Here is a 15545-nt window from a genome sequence, read left to right as displayed (position 1 = left end):
TGCGAGGCTCAAATTTCTCTTGAGAGAACAGAAAGTAGTAATAAAATGGAAAGACCATATGTAGATTTCGTTGTTGTTGTTGTTGTTTAACAGGACTGGGGATGGAACCCAGGGGCAGTCTACCCTTAAGTGACACTCCCAGCCCTATTTTTTTTTTTTTTAATTTTGAAACAGGGTCTCAATAAGTTGGGAAGGGCCTGATTAAGTAGCTGAGGCTGCCTGTGAACCTGGATCCTCCTGTCTCAACCTCCCAAATGCTGAGATTACAAGTGTGTGCCATCACGCCTGGCCTCATGGGTAGTTTTCTAAGGGTGCTATAATTTACACCAAGAAATTTTAACTCCAGAAGGAGACACAACCTTCTTAATAATTTTTTTTGTCAAGAATTTTTTTCAAGTATTTTTTGTCAAGTGTTTTATTTAAAATCTTTTCAAAATTTTGTCATTTGAACCCTTTACAAAATTTGAATTATATACACTTCCTCCAATCTCATCTCAGGACACCAAACTCCCTCCCAATAGGCTTTGGACAGCCTTTTCTTGGCCCAGAACTTTTTTGGGCTCTCTGTATCTAGAAAGCTCTTCCCCAGCCTGCGGAGGGGTGAGGCTTGTGCCAGGGCCAGCAAGGCTGGGATCGGAGCCTGCCATGAGGCAAGGCCGATCCTGGGGCCTCCGAGGCCAGGATCAGAGCCTGCTGAGGGTTGAGGCCGGTGCCAGGGTCTCCAAGGCTGGGATTGGAGCCTGCCAAGGGGTGAGGCCGGTTCCGGAGCCAGCAAGGCCCGGATCGGAACCTGCCAAGGGATGAGGCCAATGTGGGGGCCAGTGAGGCTGAGATTGGAATCTGCCAAGGGGTGAGGCCGGGGTCAGGGCCAGCGAGGCCGGGATCGGGGCCTGCTGTGAGGCAAGACCAGTGCTGGGGCCTCCAAGGCTGGGATCAGAGCCTGCTGAGGGGTAAGGCTGGTACCAGGGTCAGCAAGGCTGGGATCAGGGCCTGCTGTAAAGCAAGGCCGGTGCTGGGGCCTCTGAGGCTGGAATCCGAGCCTGCAGAGGGGTGAGGCCGGTGCCAGAGCCAGCAAGGCCGGGATCAGAGCCTGCCATGAGGCAAGGCCAGTGCTGGGGCCTCAGAGGCTGGGTTCAGAGCCTGCGGAGGGGGGAGGCTGGTGCTGGGGCCAAGGAGGCTGGAATCGGAGCCTGTCATGCAGCGAGGTCAGTGCTGGGGTCAGCAAGACCGGGATCAGTGCCTGCCATTTGGTGAGGCCATAGATGGAGCCAGGGAGGCTCCACGAAACAGCAACCTTCTGTGGAGAAGCTATAGGAGCAATCAGTGTCCCCTAGAGCCTAAGGGATGGACCAACTTTGCAAGGTACCCAGCTGTTCTTAAAAGTCTTGGAAGCTGGGGATGGTGGCACAAGCTTGTAACCCCAGCATTTGGGAAGCTGAGATAGGATGATTGCGGTTCATGGACAGCCTCAGCTACTACTTATTGAGGCCCTTTGCAACTCAGTGAGACCCTGTTTCAAAAATAAAGAGTAAAAAATATTGCCCAGAGGTAAAATGCCCCTGGGTTCCATCCCCAGTACCGCAACAAAAACAAAAAACCTTGGAAAGCTGTTCGTGGTGGCAAATGCTTAAAATCCCAGTGATAGGAGGCTGAGATAGGAGCACTGCAAGTTCATGGCCAGCCTCAGGTAGTTAGTGAGGCCCTTCACAACTTAGTGAGACCGTTTCAAAATTAAAAAACAACCTCTGGGCGTGTGGTGACACACACTTGTAATCCCTGTACTTGGGAGACGGAGACAGGAGGATCGCGCAGGTTCGAAGCCAGCTGTGCTGGCTTAAAAGACCCTGTTTCCAAATAAAAATATAAGAAATAGGTCTGGGAGTGTAGCCCGGAGGTAGAAGGGCTGCCAGGAACCCCAGTACCACAAAAATTAAATTAAATAAAAATTTTTTTTAAATAGTTGGAGGTATAACTGGGTTCAATCCCCAGTAATGAAAAAGAATTTTTCACCTAGGAAGTTTGGCCTCTATCTCCTTTTGATACCTTCTTTGGCCATCAGAGGCCTAAGGCAACTGTACAGCTTGAATCTGCCCTCCCCCTGCCTGCAAGATACCCCCCCCCAAACCTAATTTTTATCATGTTTTAAAATTTTGAAACAGGGTCTGAGTTGCAAAAGGGCCTATGCTGGGATTACAAACATGGGCCACCAAGTCCGGCTCCCTGCCTAATTTTTTTAGTTCTCTATTTTGAAACGGGGTCTCACTAAGTTGCAGAAGACTTCGCCAAGTACCTGAAGCTGGCTACAAACCTGTGATCCTCCTGTCTCAGCCTCCCAGGCACTGGGATTAAAAACATGGGCCAGGAGCCGGGCGTGGTGGCGCACGCTTGTAATCCCAGCATTCGGGAGGCTGAGACCTGGAGGATCGCGGTGAGGCCCTCTGCAACTCAGTGAGACCCGGTTTCAAAATAAAGAATAAAAAATAGGGCAGGGGGTGTAGCCCAGAGGTCAAATGCCCCTGGGTTCCATCCCCAGACCTGCAAAAACAAAAAACAAAAACAAAAACATGGGCCACCACACCTGGCTAAAATTTTGTGATACTGGGGAATGAACCCAGGGCCATTCAAACCTCCAAGCTACACCCCCAGCACTTTTTTTATTTGGGCCACCACATCCAGCTCCAGCCTTGTTTTTTATTTTGAAACAGGGTCTAAGTTGCAGAAGACTTCACTAAGTAGCTGAGGCTGTTCTAGAACCTCGATCCTCTTCGCAGCCTCCCAAAAGCTGGGATTATAAGTGTGCAACACCACACCCAGCTTTGGGTTTCCTTTTCTTTTTTGGTGGTACTGGGGTTCTTGGAAACCCTTCTACCTCTGGGCTACACTCTCAGACCTGTTTTTTTTAAATATATTTTTGTTTGGAAACAGGGTCTCTTAAGAGCCAGCAAGGCTGGCTTTGAACCTGCGCAATCCTCTCGTCTCCGCCTCCCAAGCACGGGGATTTTAAGTGTGAACCACCACGCCTGGCCTTTTTCTTACTGCAGAACCCAGGGCATTTTACCTCCAAGCTACACTCCCAACCCTATTTTTTTGCTTATTTTGAAACAGGGTCTCACCAAGTTGCAAAGGGCCTAAGTAGAGTCTATATTTCCAAATAATGTAAAGAGAGAAAAAATGAAAGTTTTATGACTTTGTATCTTAACAAATGAACAAAACAGTCACTGTTCAAGGTTTATTTGGTATTTTAGTTGGTATGACACTTAGTTGCATTATTCATAAGTAGATCTTGTTTTTACAGTATGTGGCAATGTACACTACTGATACATATAAAACACAAAATAAAATCCTTTGGAACAGTTATGCACAAGACATGCAGTACTGGACTTAGGATCCCAGGAGTTGACTGACTGGGGAGAAAAGTTGGGTGAGGCATGTTTGGTGAAGTTATGCTTGCACATCTGGTTCGAAGGGCGACTGGAGCCCGTGAACACCGGCAGTGGGGTCTCAGAGGCAGTGGAACTATCTCACACTAGCCAGTTCGGGACTACACAAGCCAAGTACCATCCAGCATCAGGTCACAGCTCAGGGCTTTTTGAACCACTCCTATTTCTAACTGTAGGAAATTGGTGTTTCCCCCAGGTGATCTTAATACTACTGCTTTAGTCACAGGTGAAAGGACAACATACACAACCACCAACTAAAATCCTGCTGTCGCCTAGAAAGCGAAGTGGCCTGACACGAAAGCCTTTAAAACTGCAGCTCCTTTTGGATCCCCCAAAGCGTGTCTGCGCTCTTCTTCAGGCGGGCCTCCTCCTCAGGAGTCAGGGTCACCTTCACAACATCCGAGATTCCGTTCTGTCCCAAGATGCAAGGGACACTAAGGAAGACGTCATCCTTTATTCCATAGAGACCCTGAAGACGGCAAAAATGAGAAATTTACATTCTGAAACTTCCTGAGATTTACATTCTCTACAATTAGGAAGCTTATTTAAAACAACTTGATAAGTAGACATTTCTTTCCAGATGTTCAGTTATGACGCAATGGTGTCAAATTCATTAAAATAGTCAGTAAGATATCCATTCTAAAAAAAAAAAAAAAAAAAAAAAACCAACCAAACAAACAAAAAAAAAAAACCAAGCAAGCCAGGCATGGTGATGCACACTTGTAATCCCACAGCATTTGGGAGGCTGAGACAGGAGGATGGCGGTTTGCAGACAGCTTCAGCCACTACCTTAGTGAGGCCCTTTGCAACTTGGTGAGACCCTGTTTCACAATAAACAAACAAACAACAACAAAAAAAAATAGACTGGAGGTGTAGCTTGGAGGTAGAATGCCCTGGATTCTTAAAAAAAAAAAAAAAAAAGGAATCCAAAGCTGGCCGTGGTGGAGCATACTTATACTTATAATCCCAGTACTTGGGAGGCTGAGAAAGGAGGATCACAGACTAGCGGCCAGCCTCAGCTGCTCTGTAACTTAGTGAGACCCTGTTTCAAAATAAAGAATAAAAAATAAGGTTGGGGGTGTAGCTTGGATGTAGAATGTTCCTGGGTTCAATCCCCAGTACAAGAAAAAATAAAATAAATAAAAGAAAACCCAAACTACTACCATTGTACATAATACTTTCTAATTTTTATCATATAACACTGTGATTTCTATTTTCACGATGAGGGGAGGGTACTAGAGATTGAAGGCAGGGGTGTTCTACCTCTGACCTACACTCCCAGCCCAGTTCCATTTTTAAATTTTGAAACAGGGTCTTGCTAAGTTGCCAAGGCTGGTCTCAAACCTGCAATCCTCCTATCTCAGCCTTCCAAGTACTGGGATTACAAGTGCATGGTAACACACGCAGCTTTCTATTTTTCCTAGTGGAAAAATCTGTCTCCTATAGTCATCCACCTACCTAAACATAACTCAATGAGCAATCTCTGTGCTAAACAGGCCTAGTGGACACTAATCATATAGGCCAATCATTTCTTTCCAGGAAAGAAAACTGAGTGAATTAATTTGTTTCACTTCAACCACTGATTGAGGACATCCATTAATATCATTATTTTCACAGTAGAATCATTCTTTTAGGAAAAAGAAATAGGGCTGGGGCACAGCTCATGCCCAAGGACCTGGTTTGAACCTCAGCCAGGGTTGAGGGACTCGGGGAGGGCATATAAAGAGTTGACATGATACAACGTATCACTCCACACACCTACCTTAATCATGGTAGAAATTGGATGCACCCGCCTGAGATTCTTCATTATACTTTCTGCCAAATCTGCCACAGAAAGTCCAATGGCCCAGGATGTATAGCCTTTCAGTTTGATCACTTCATAAGCACTATATGGAAGGGGAGGGCAGAAAAAAAAAGGGAGGGAGAAAGGAAGAAAAACAGATGTTTCAGTGAGCACATGCCTCTATGGCAAATAATACCGCAAAGTTGTATTTTATATACACATATAAGAGTTACCCTTACACATACATATCAGGGCATCACAACAGGGATATTCACAGTAGTACTATTAGTAATGGCAAAAATAAAGCAACAAGTCCGATGCCCTCCAACAGAACAGATAAGATGCAGTATATTGACACAAAGATGTAATATGTAACTGGCACAACATTATAGCTACTACAACAAAATTGATGATTCTTAGAAATGCACTGTTGAGAGTGGTGACGGTAAAAAAAAAAAGATGTAATACTGGCTTTTAAAATCAGGGGGCTGGGGGTATGCCTCAGTGATAGAGCATTTGCCTGGCATGCTCAAAGCCCTGGATTTAATCTCCAACACTTGGAGGGGGGAAAAAAAGAGAAAGAAAAATGAAATCCAAGATTATACATAACGTGCCTGATTCAAGGTCATCTCAAATCAGAGTGTCAGAGAGATGGGGCAAGGGAGTATAAAATTCACTAACAGTATTTCCAAACACTAGCAGACTAGTAATTCTGACCCAAGAACCACTACAGTCAGCTTGACAGCTCAGGCCAATGTCTCTTGGCCTGAATGGTAGGGTAGGTCCAAAGGGTTTTTTTATGTTTTTTTTTTTTTGCAGGTCTGGGGATGGAACCCAGGGGCATTCGACCCAAGAGCTACATCCCCTGCCCTATTTTTTATTCTTTTATTTTGAAACAGGGTCTCACTGAGTTGCAGAGGGCTTCACTAAGTAGCTGAGGCTGTCCGCGAACCGTGATCCTCCAGTCTTAGCCTCCCAAATGCTGGGATTACAAGCATGTGCTACCACGCCTGGCTCAAAGGGTTAGTTTAAATAAAAATCACAAATAAGAGAGTATGTGTGTGTGTGTGTGGGGGGGGGGTTACTGGAGATTGACACCTGAGGCATTCAACCTTTGAGCTACATCCCCAGCCCTATTTTCTTTTTCTATTTATTTATTACTTATTTATGCTACACTCCAAGTCCTATATTTTTAATCTTTTTATTTTTTGAAACAGGGCCTCACTGAGTTGTGAAGGGCCTTGCTAAGTAGCTAAGGCTATCCACAAACCACGCTCTCCAGTCTCAACCTCCTGAATGCTAGGATTACAAGCATGAGCCACTGCACCTGGCTTATAGTAGATCTTTAACAAAGCTTAAGAAAAACGTTTGGAGCCTAGCATGGTGGCACATGCTTGTAATTCCAGTACTTGAGAAGCTGAAACAGTAGGATTGCAGGTTCACAGACAGCTTCAGCAACTTGTGAGGACCTCTGCAACTTGGTGAGACCCTATTTCAAAATAAAGAAAAAAAAGCCGGGCGTGGTGGCACACGCTTGTAATCCCAGCATTCGGGAGGCTGAGACCTGGAGGATCATGGTTCGTGGACAACCTCAGCTACTTAGTGAGGCCCTCTAACTCAGTGAGACCCGGTTTCAAAATAAAGAATAAAAAATAGGGCAGGGGGTGTAGCTCGGAGGTCAAATGCCCCTGGGTTCCATCCCCAGACCCGAAAAAAAAAAAAAAAAAAAAAAAAAAAAAAAGAATTTGGCTGGAGTTTGGGCTCAGAAGTAGAAAACCTCTGGGTTCAATCCCCAGTACCACCAAAGAAAAAAAGAAAAAAAAAAAAAAAAAAGAAAAGAAAAAATAATTTTGGAGCCAAGCAGAATTGCATATGCCTTTCATCCCATTACTGGGGAGGCTAAGAAAGGAGAATCACAGGTTCAAGACCAGCCTCAGCAATTTAGTGAGACTCAAAAACCTAGTGAGCCAGGATGCAGTAACTTGTCAAGACCCTGTTTCAAAATAAAAAGTTTAAAGGGCTAGGGACATAGCTCAGCATAATATCAGCCTAATACCCCTGGGTTTAATCTCCAGTATCACCAAAAAAGAAAAAAAGTTTGATGGACATGCTACTTTGAGGCTAAGAAAGAAGGATTCAAGTTAATCCTTGCCTGGGCAACTCAGTGAGATGCTGTCTCAAAATACAAAATAGAACGGGCTGGGGTGTAGTGCAATGCTAGAGTACTTGCCTAGCATGTTTTAAGGTCCTGAATTCAAACCCCAGGACCACAATAAAGAACAAGTTTTCTAACAAAAAGCACTTAGATACCAATGTAATTAATATTTTACTCTTTTAGATAAAATAATAAATGTTAAGCTTCTATGTTGCCAACTAATGAAACCTATTACCTGTCAACAACTTGCTTATGAACCTCTTTCCAATGTTCCTTATCTGCATCAGTGCCTAGATCCGGATGCAGATTCTTCAGGGAGACCCCAGCAACATTCACTCCACTCCATACAGGCACTAGAAGAAATAGTTCAAGTACACTCATTCCATGTAGCAAAAGGCGAGTCACCAGGACCCGTATTTCTAATCCTCTTCTCCGCAGAAGAGTTACCCCCTTTTTGTAGATGAGCAAGACTACTGATGCCCTTTTGAACTTTTAGATTAGGTATTTATTTATTTTTATTTTTTTATTTTTGCAGTCCTGGGGATTGAACTCAGGGGCATTCGATCTCTGAGCTACACCCCCAGCCCTGTTTTTTATTCTTTATTTTGAAACAGGGTCTCACTGAGTTGCAGAGGGCCTCACTAAGCAGCTAAGGCTGTCTGAGAACTGCAATCCTCCTGTCTCAGCCTCCCGAATGCTGGGATTACAAGCTTGCGCCACCATGCCTGGCTAGTTTTTATTTATTTAGATTATATAAAACTAAGAACTGTATATTCTAACCTTTTGGATTGTTTAATCCATATCATCTGAAATATAAAGACAGTGTGGGAACACAAGATTTTTCTTGGCATAAGAACTCTGAAAACTCTGTATGAATTATAATATCTCAACTTTGACAGTAATAGGAGGTTTTCATGCCCTCCATGTAGACTGGCTGACTTTTTCAGTGCCAGTTCAAATGAAGTATTAACTGTGATAGTAAATGACAGAGGTCATGCTAAGAATTATGGTTTTATTTTTTTTAAATGTTTTTATTTACAGCCAGGCGTGGTGGCGCACGCTTGTAATCCCTGTGCTTGGGAGGCTGAGACAGGAGGATCACGCAGATTCAAAGCCGGCCTCAGCTGGCTTAAGAGACCCTGTTTCCAAACAAAATATAAAATAGGTCTGGGAGTGTAGCCCGGAGGTAGAAAGCCCCTGGGTTCCATCCCCAGTACCACACACACAAAAAATAATACAATAAATAAATTAATTAATTAATTTGTGGTACTGGGGGTGGAGCCCAGGGGATTTTCTACCTCCAGGCTATACTCCCAGACCTATTTTATACTTTATTTGGAAACAGTCTAAGTAGCTGAGGCTGGCTTTGAACCTGTGTGATCCTCCTGTCTCAGCCACTCAAGTATTGGGATTACAAGCGTACGCCACCACGCCTGGCAGAACTATGGTTTTAACATGTCTAGGGGCTGGGGGTGTATGTAACTCAGTGACAGAGTATGTGCTTAGCATACCAATTACCAACATATGCATGCATGCATACATACATACATACATACATACATACATATTAAATGTCCATGGTATTTTCTTCTACAGAAGTAAAATTAATTTTACTCCCTACCCCCTTTGTCATAAAATGTCATATGTAAATGGTGGAGTCCAGGAAACCATTGTACTTTGATTAATATGATTCTTGATTTAGACCCTAACTTAATAATGATGCGCTTGGAAATTTTTTAACACAATCTTTTTGGAAACAAAAACAAAAAATAATTTCTGCTTACCACTAGAGTCTCCATGCTCTCCAAGGACCCACCCATGACAGCTCAATGGGTGAACTCCCAGCCTTTCCCCCATCAGGTAACGGAACCGGGCAGAATCCAGATTGCAACCACTTCCAATAACACGGTTTTTGGGGAAGCCACTTATCTTCCAAGCCACATAGGTCAGGATATCCACTGTGAAGGAAACATTTACGCAGAGATACTAGGTGACTCATTAGTGACTGGCTTTGTATGGATCTTAGGATACTGTTCATGATTAACTGGCATCTGGGTTGATATTTTTATATCTTTGTACTATAGGTCTCAAATATTTAAGTATTGTTTTATGAGAATAAACTATACCAATTAAGAGAATACAATTATTCATGATTTTATCCCTCATCTAAGATCGTGGGCCAAGAACTAATTTTAAGTTTCAACTCTGTTTGGAGACAATGATGTTCCTTTAATGCTTATAAAATAGTTTTTATTTATTTTTCTTTTTTTGCAGTACTGGAGATGGAACCCAGGGGTATTCTACCTCTGAGCTACACCTCCAGTCCTATTTTTTAGTCTTTATATTTTTTGAAACAAAGTCTCACTGAGTTGTGAGGAGCCTGGCTAAGTCCGCGAATCGCGATCCTCTGGTCTCTGCCTCCCGAATGCTGGGATTACAAGCGTGCACCACCACGCTCGGCGTTTTTCTTTTTTTATTTGAAATACTGGGGATTGAACCCAGGGGCATTCTAACTCTGAGCTACACCCCCAGCTCTATTTTTTATCTGGAAACAGGGTCTCGCTAACTTTCGTTCCTCCTGTCTCAGCCTCCAAAGGGCTGGGATTACAGGTGTGGGCCAGCTCTAAAATAATTAAGTTTCAAATGAACTATTTTACTAAAAAAAACAGAAGGATAATGAAACCTATGAGAAATCCATGAAAATCAAACAGGCACGTATACACAGAGTAAACATAACATACGCCATCTGTTTGGCTATTTGCTGTTTTGACACACTGAAGTCTCACCTGGATTGGAGACAATAAGCAACTTGCAGTGGGGGCTGTATTTTACAACATTAGGAATGATGAACTTGAAGATGTTCACGTTACGCTGGACCAGATTAAGGCGGCTTTCCCCCTCCTGCTGCCGCGCCCCCGCTGTGACAATCACGAGCTTGGAGTTTGCAGTCACAGTATAGTCTAGAGGAAAGTGCAACAACGTTCAGATGAAGGCCTCCGAGGAAACTCTTTCACTTAGCCCGCAATAAGACCTGTCCCATTAATTTTTTTTTTTTTTTGGTGTGGCATTGATCATTGAACTGAGGGCTACACAAGTATTCTATCAATGGGCTACATTCCCAGCCACCTCCCCACTCACATATTTTTAGATTTTGATACAGGGTCTTGCTAAATTCCCAGGCTAGCCTTGAACTTGGAATCTTCCTGCCTCAGCCTCCCAAGCAGCTAGGATTATAGGTGAGCAGCTGGGATTAGAGGCACGTGCCACCACACCAGGCTTTCATAAACTTCTTGCATGGAAATTTCTTTATGGGTTTTGTGTATGTGGCAGAAAAATGCCCCTACTGCCTCCTAGCCCTTTACTTTGGTTTTGAGCTTTAGAATTACGGCCCCTTAAACGGAAAAACAGTATGTCAGTGTCTTCCTTGTCCTCTGGTTTTAGTCATGCGTTAACTTTATGTAACGACCATTGAGAAGAACTGGCAGCAATCAGGTTTAATTCTCATATCAATTCCTTATACACCCCTACATTTTTTGCCAAGTTCACTGCTTACTCTCTTCCATATATTTTCCCCCTTTGGTGGTGCTAGGGATTGAACCTAGGAGCATTCTACCTCCAAGATACACTCTTAGCCCTATTTTATTTTTAATTTGGAAATAGGGTCTTGCTGACAGCCTAAGTTGCTGAGGCTGGCTTCGAACCGATGATTCTCTTTTCTCAGCCTCCCAATACCAGGATTGAAGGTATATACCACTACAGATGGCCCCTCCCTGCCCTCCTCCCCCCCACCCAAAGCAGAGATGTCTCTGTATTAGGATGTTTTGCTTCTAGATATGCAGTGACACAGGATAATTGACCAGGGAGTCACCGATCAGGTAAGAGAACAATAACTTCCAAGGCCCGTATCCTGGTTCCCCTATGTACCGGGTATTAATATGTGAAAGGAACAAGAGGGAATAAGAACATTTAAATATGTGAAGCAAGGCTGGAGGCATAAAGCTCAGCCATAGAGCACTTGCTTAGCAGGCAGGACTTAGATTAGATCCCCAACACCACAAAAGAAAAAAAGTGCTGGGAGCAATACAGTTAAGTATTAACTTAAGGTTTAGAGCTTTACTCCTTACATACTAATTCCGATGATTTCCACATCATGAACAAATTACATTTCCATTGAAAACCATTTACTACAGATTGAAACTTTGCTATACCAATGCAAAATTATTCCAAAATTGTCCTTTATCTTGAGTGAAAATGAAATCTGTGAAGCTTTATATGGTGGGAGAGACAGTGATACTGGGTATTAAACCCAGGGGAATTCTACCTGTGATACACCCCTGCTCTTTTTCAATTTTTTATTTTGAAACAGTCTTGCTAAGTTACTCAGGCAGGCCTCTACTCTGTGATCCTCCTATCTCAGCCTCCCAAGAACTAGGATTACAGGCATGCACCTCTGCACCCAGCTAAGAGTACTGATTTCTTAACCCTGATAAAGCATTCAAGTCTAGCATGGACTATAATATAAACTGGCTGGAATCAACCTTTGCCAGAGACAATCTTTGGTGTTCTAAGGAAAAGGCTTCCATGCTGGAGGTCCATCATCTCTCCCTTCAGTTTGTCTTCCATGACATCAACAAGCGCAAGTTCATCTGCCAAGTCCTAAAGACATAAAATTTCTGGTTAAAAACTGGGTTTCCAGATTTCTTTAGAAAGGCATGCAATATTTCTCTTTCTCTTTTTTTTTTTCGGTACTGGGGATGGAACCCACAGACATTCTACCTCTGAGCTATATCCCCAACCCTATTTTTCATTCTTAATTTTGAAAGAGGGTCTCACTAAGTAGCTGAGGCTGGCCACGAACTGCAATCCTCCTGTCTCAACCTTCCAAATGCTGGGATTAAAAGCATGCGCCATGCTGGGCGCCGTGGCGCACGCTTGTAATCCCCGCGCTTGGGAGGCAGAGACAGGAGGATCGCGCAGGTTCAAAGCCAGCCGCGCGCGCTGGCTTAGGAAACCCCGTTTCCAAAAAAAAAAAAGGTCTGGGAGTGTAGCCCGGAGGTAGAAGGGCTTCCAGGAACCCCAGTACCCCCCCACACACACACAAAAAAAAAGTATGCACCACCATGCCTGGCTAAAATTTTTCTATTTCTGGCAGAGGAAAGTTCTGCTACTTTATCAGTATCAGTATTAGTGTCAGGATAGACTTCAAAGTAAAGGCAGGCTGCCATTTAAAGAGCTAATTTATTGATGGTCCCAAACCTGATCTTCTGTCTCCTGATGAGAACTTCTGTGAAGTTCTAGTGTAAGCAGTGGTGGAACACTGATTAGAAGCAGAACACTGTTTAGCAGTAATTAAAATAACTTTCAATTGAGCTGGGTCGGTGGCGCACCCTTGTAATCATAGTACTTGGGAGGCTGAGACAGGAAGACTGCAGTTCACGGACAGCTCAGCTACTTAGTGAGGCCCTCCTGAGTGAGACCTTCTTTCAAATAAAGAATAAAAATAAATAAAGCCAGGCATTGTGTTATGCCTCTAATCCCAGCATTTAGAAGGCTAAGACAGGAGGACTGAGGTTCATGGACAGTCTCAGCTACTTAGTAAGGTGCTTTGCAACTCAGTGAGACCCTGTTTCAAAATAAAAAATGGGGCTGGGGTATAGCTTGGATGTAGAGTGCCCCTGGGTTCCATCCCCAGTACACAAAACAAAAACAAAAACGAGCTGGGGTTGAAACTCAAGAGGTAGAATGACCCGGGTTCCATTCTCAGTACCACCCACACACAAATAATAATGACAACATTCAATTGCCAGGAATGGAGGTGCCTGCTTGTAATCCGAGTACTTGTGAGACTGAGACAGGAGGATCGCAGGGTGGAAGCCAGTCTCAGCAACTTAGGGAGGCCCTCCTCGACTTAGTGCGATCGTATTTCCAAATAAGAAATAAAATCAGTAGATTGCTTGAGTTTAATCCTCAGTACAAAAAAAAAATAACTTTCCAATTACATAAAAGTGCTTTACTTACGCTCTCAAATTCCATTTACTCTCTCAACCAATTCTAGGTTATTTATTAAATAGGTGACATTGACCCAGTATCTAGACTTGCAACTTAAAAGCAATAGTCTGGATCATTCTCTGGTTGTTTTTAATATATGAACCAATACTACAAGTCCTGCATAAAGACAAAACTTGTGCACTTGTAGCAAACATCCTTGCAGTTGAACCTGTAAGTTCACAGGCACTCTAAGACCAGGAGCACCCACAATAGCTTCAATACAAATAGGATGTGGTCTCTTATCACCACCAATATTATTCTACCCTGCTACAGATCTACCCCCAAATCATCTACAACATAGTAAATAGCCAGCAGGTACTCTTCTTATCCAAAGAAAAAGACCACAGGTGGTTCACATGTGTGGGGAAAACAGGAAGCACCAATTTCTGATCCAATGGGTAAAAGATAAGAATTGGTGTATTATGTACTCTTTTCTAAGAACACACACATACAGAGCAAGCTGTGCTATTAGAAGGTTTCTTTTTTTAGAACTGGGGATTGAATCCAGGCATTCTACCTCCAACCCTATTTTTTTATTCTTTATTTTCAAACAGGATCTCATTAAGTTGCAGAGGGCCTAAGTAGCTGAGGTTGGCCTTGAACCTGAGATCCTTCCAAGTACTGGGATTACAAGCCTGGTCACCACACCTGGCTAGCTCCATAATTAATAACAAAATTATTATGCAAATGAGGGGCAGTGGGATTTGAGTGGGAGGAGGGCTTAAGATTCCCCACATTTAGTATTACTTTAATTTTGTGTATGTGGTGGAGACGTACTGGGGATGGAAGCCTTCTACCTCTGGACTATACCCCCAGCCCTATTTTATATTTTATTTGGAAACAGGGTCTAAGTTGCTGAGAGCCTCAGTAAGCTGCTGAGGCTGGTTTCAAACCTGCGATCCTCCAGTCTCAGCCTCCCAAATACTGGGATTACAAGTGTGCACCATCATGCCTGGCTTATACATGTTATTTTTAACTCAAAAAGTACTATTTATCTATGGTGCTGGGGACTGAAACAGGGTCTTGCTAAGTTGCTGAGGGCTTTGCTAAATACCTCAGGCTATCCTCAAACCTGCGATTCTCCTATCTCAATCTCCTAAATACTAGGATTACAGGCATGTGCCACCATGCCTGGCTTTCAAAGGATACTTTCAAAAGGGTTTGGGCTCACTTAAAGGTATGGGTTCTTCCTTCTCATTGGTAGGCATGCTAATACAATACAGTGAATTTCTGGAACTGGGTGTCCAGCCAGATAACCTTTTATTTCCCATAATCCTTCTAGCATATCACCATGTAATTTCACAGTAAGTTTTCTGAATGAGTGCCTGAATGTAAGTATTTTTATACACAGTGTCATCACTTAATTCTTGCAGAGGAAGGGAGTGTAGCCAGGGTTTCCAAGTGATGGACTCCAGCTTACCTTCATTAAGATACTGATGGCACAGGCCATGCCAACAGCACCAACCCCAACAACTGTAATCTTATTCTGGGGGGTTTGTTCTTCCTTAAGAAGATTCACAATCAACTGATCCTTGAGGCTTGCCATCCTGGATTTGGAACCACAAGGAACCTATGGGGAAGAAACATTCAGTATCATTGTATCCTCTCAAGATGAATGCTTACTTACCAACAGCTTTTTTTTTTTAAGCTTACTTTACTTGCCACTTAAAGTCATAGATGACTAGAAGTGGGGAGGAAAAAACCTAAGAATGGCAGAAGAGTTTATAGGCGGGCTGCCGGGTTCGGGGCTGGCCAGGATCTTGATGTGAAGGACCTCACCTTGGCATGGAAAAATAGTATCGATGTTTGGGTGTAAGTATAACCTCTTGAGGGCTCACTCATCTTGGCTTATTACCCCCAAGAGGGGAAGGCCTTTCTTCAGACAAAATCACCAGCGTCGGCCTCCTGCCCAGCTCTCCTCCAGCCACCCAGGATCCTATAAAGCCCCTCACGTCAGGACCAAAAGCACAAGTAGAAAGTGCCACTAACGGCCACAAGGTAAGGCCCCAAAGCCAAGGAACGTGCTCTGAGGTCGGCGCCTGCGCAAACTGGCTTTCCACCCCAAGGCTTACAGGCTCTTCGCCCCGCCCAGAGCAGGAAGATTGAGGTCCTCCCCCAC

The 15545-nt window shown here is 43.7% G+C and overlaps 1 protein-coding gene across 2 annotated transcripts; it reads right to left on the bottom strand.

Moving 5' to 3' along the window:
• Positions 1-3705: 3705 nt before the first annotated feature.
• Positions 3706-15268, bottom strand: LOC308260745 (L-lactate dehydrogenase A chain; the record flags this gene model as incomplete). 2 transcript variants are annotated; one of them, XM_080692237.1, is made up of 8 exons in its annotated part: positions 3706-3909; positions 5203-5326; positions 7614-7731; positions 9163-9336; positions 10165-10338; positions 11917-12034; positions 14847-14996; positions 15206-15268. In XM_080692237.1, 8 exons carry the CDS (start codon positions 15266-15268, stop codon positions 3745-3747), a joined length of 1086 nt encoding a protein of 361 aa, XP_080548363.1. In that variant the 3' UTR covers positions 3706-3744. The 2 variants fall into 2 exon arrangements, with proteins under 2 accessions (XP_080548363.1, XP_080548364.1); XM_080692238.1 differs by lacking the exons at positions 10165-10338; positions 15206-15268 and having other exon boundaries at positions 14847-14972.
• Positions 15269-15545: the final 277 nt, after the last annotated feature.

Source organism: Muscardinus avellanarius (assembly GCF_963383645.1).
Source record: "Muscardinus avellanarius genome assembly, chromosome: 1".
NCBI classification, from domain to species: domain Eukaryota; kingdom Metazoa; phylum Chordata; class Mammalia; order Rodentia; family Gliridae; genus Muscardinus; species Muscardinus avellanarius.
This window is presented reverse-complemented; position numbering and strand designations above follow the sequence as displayed.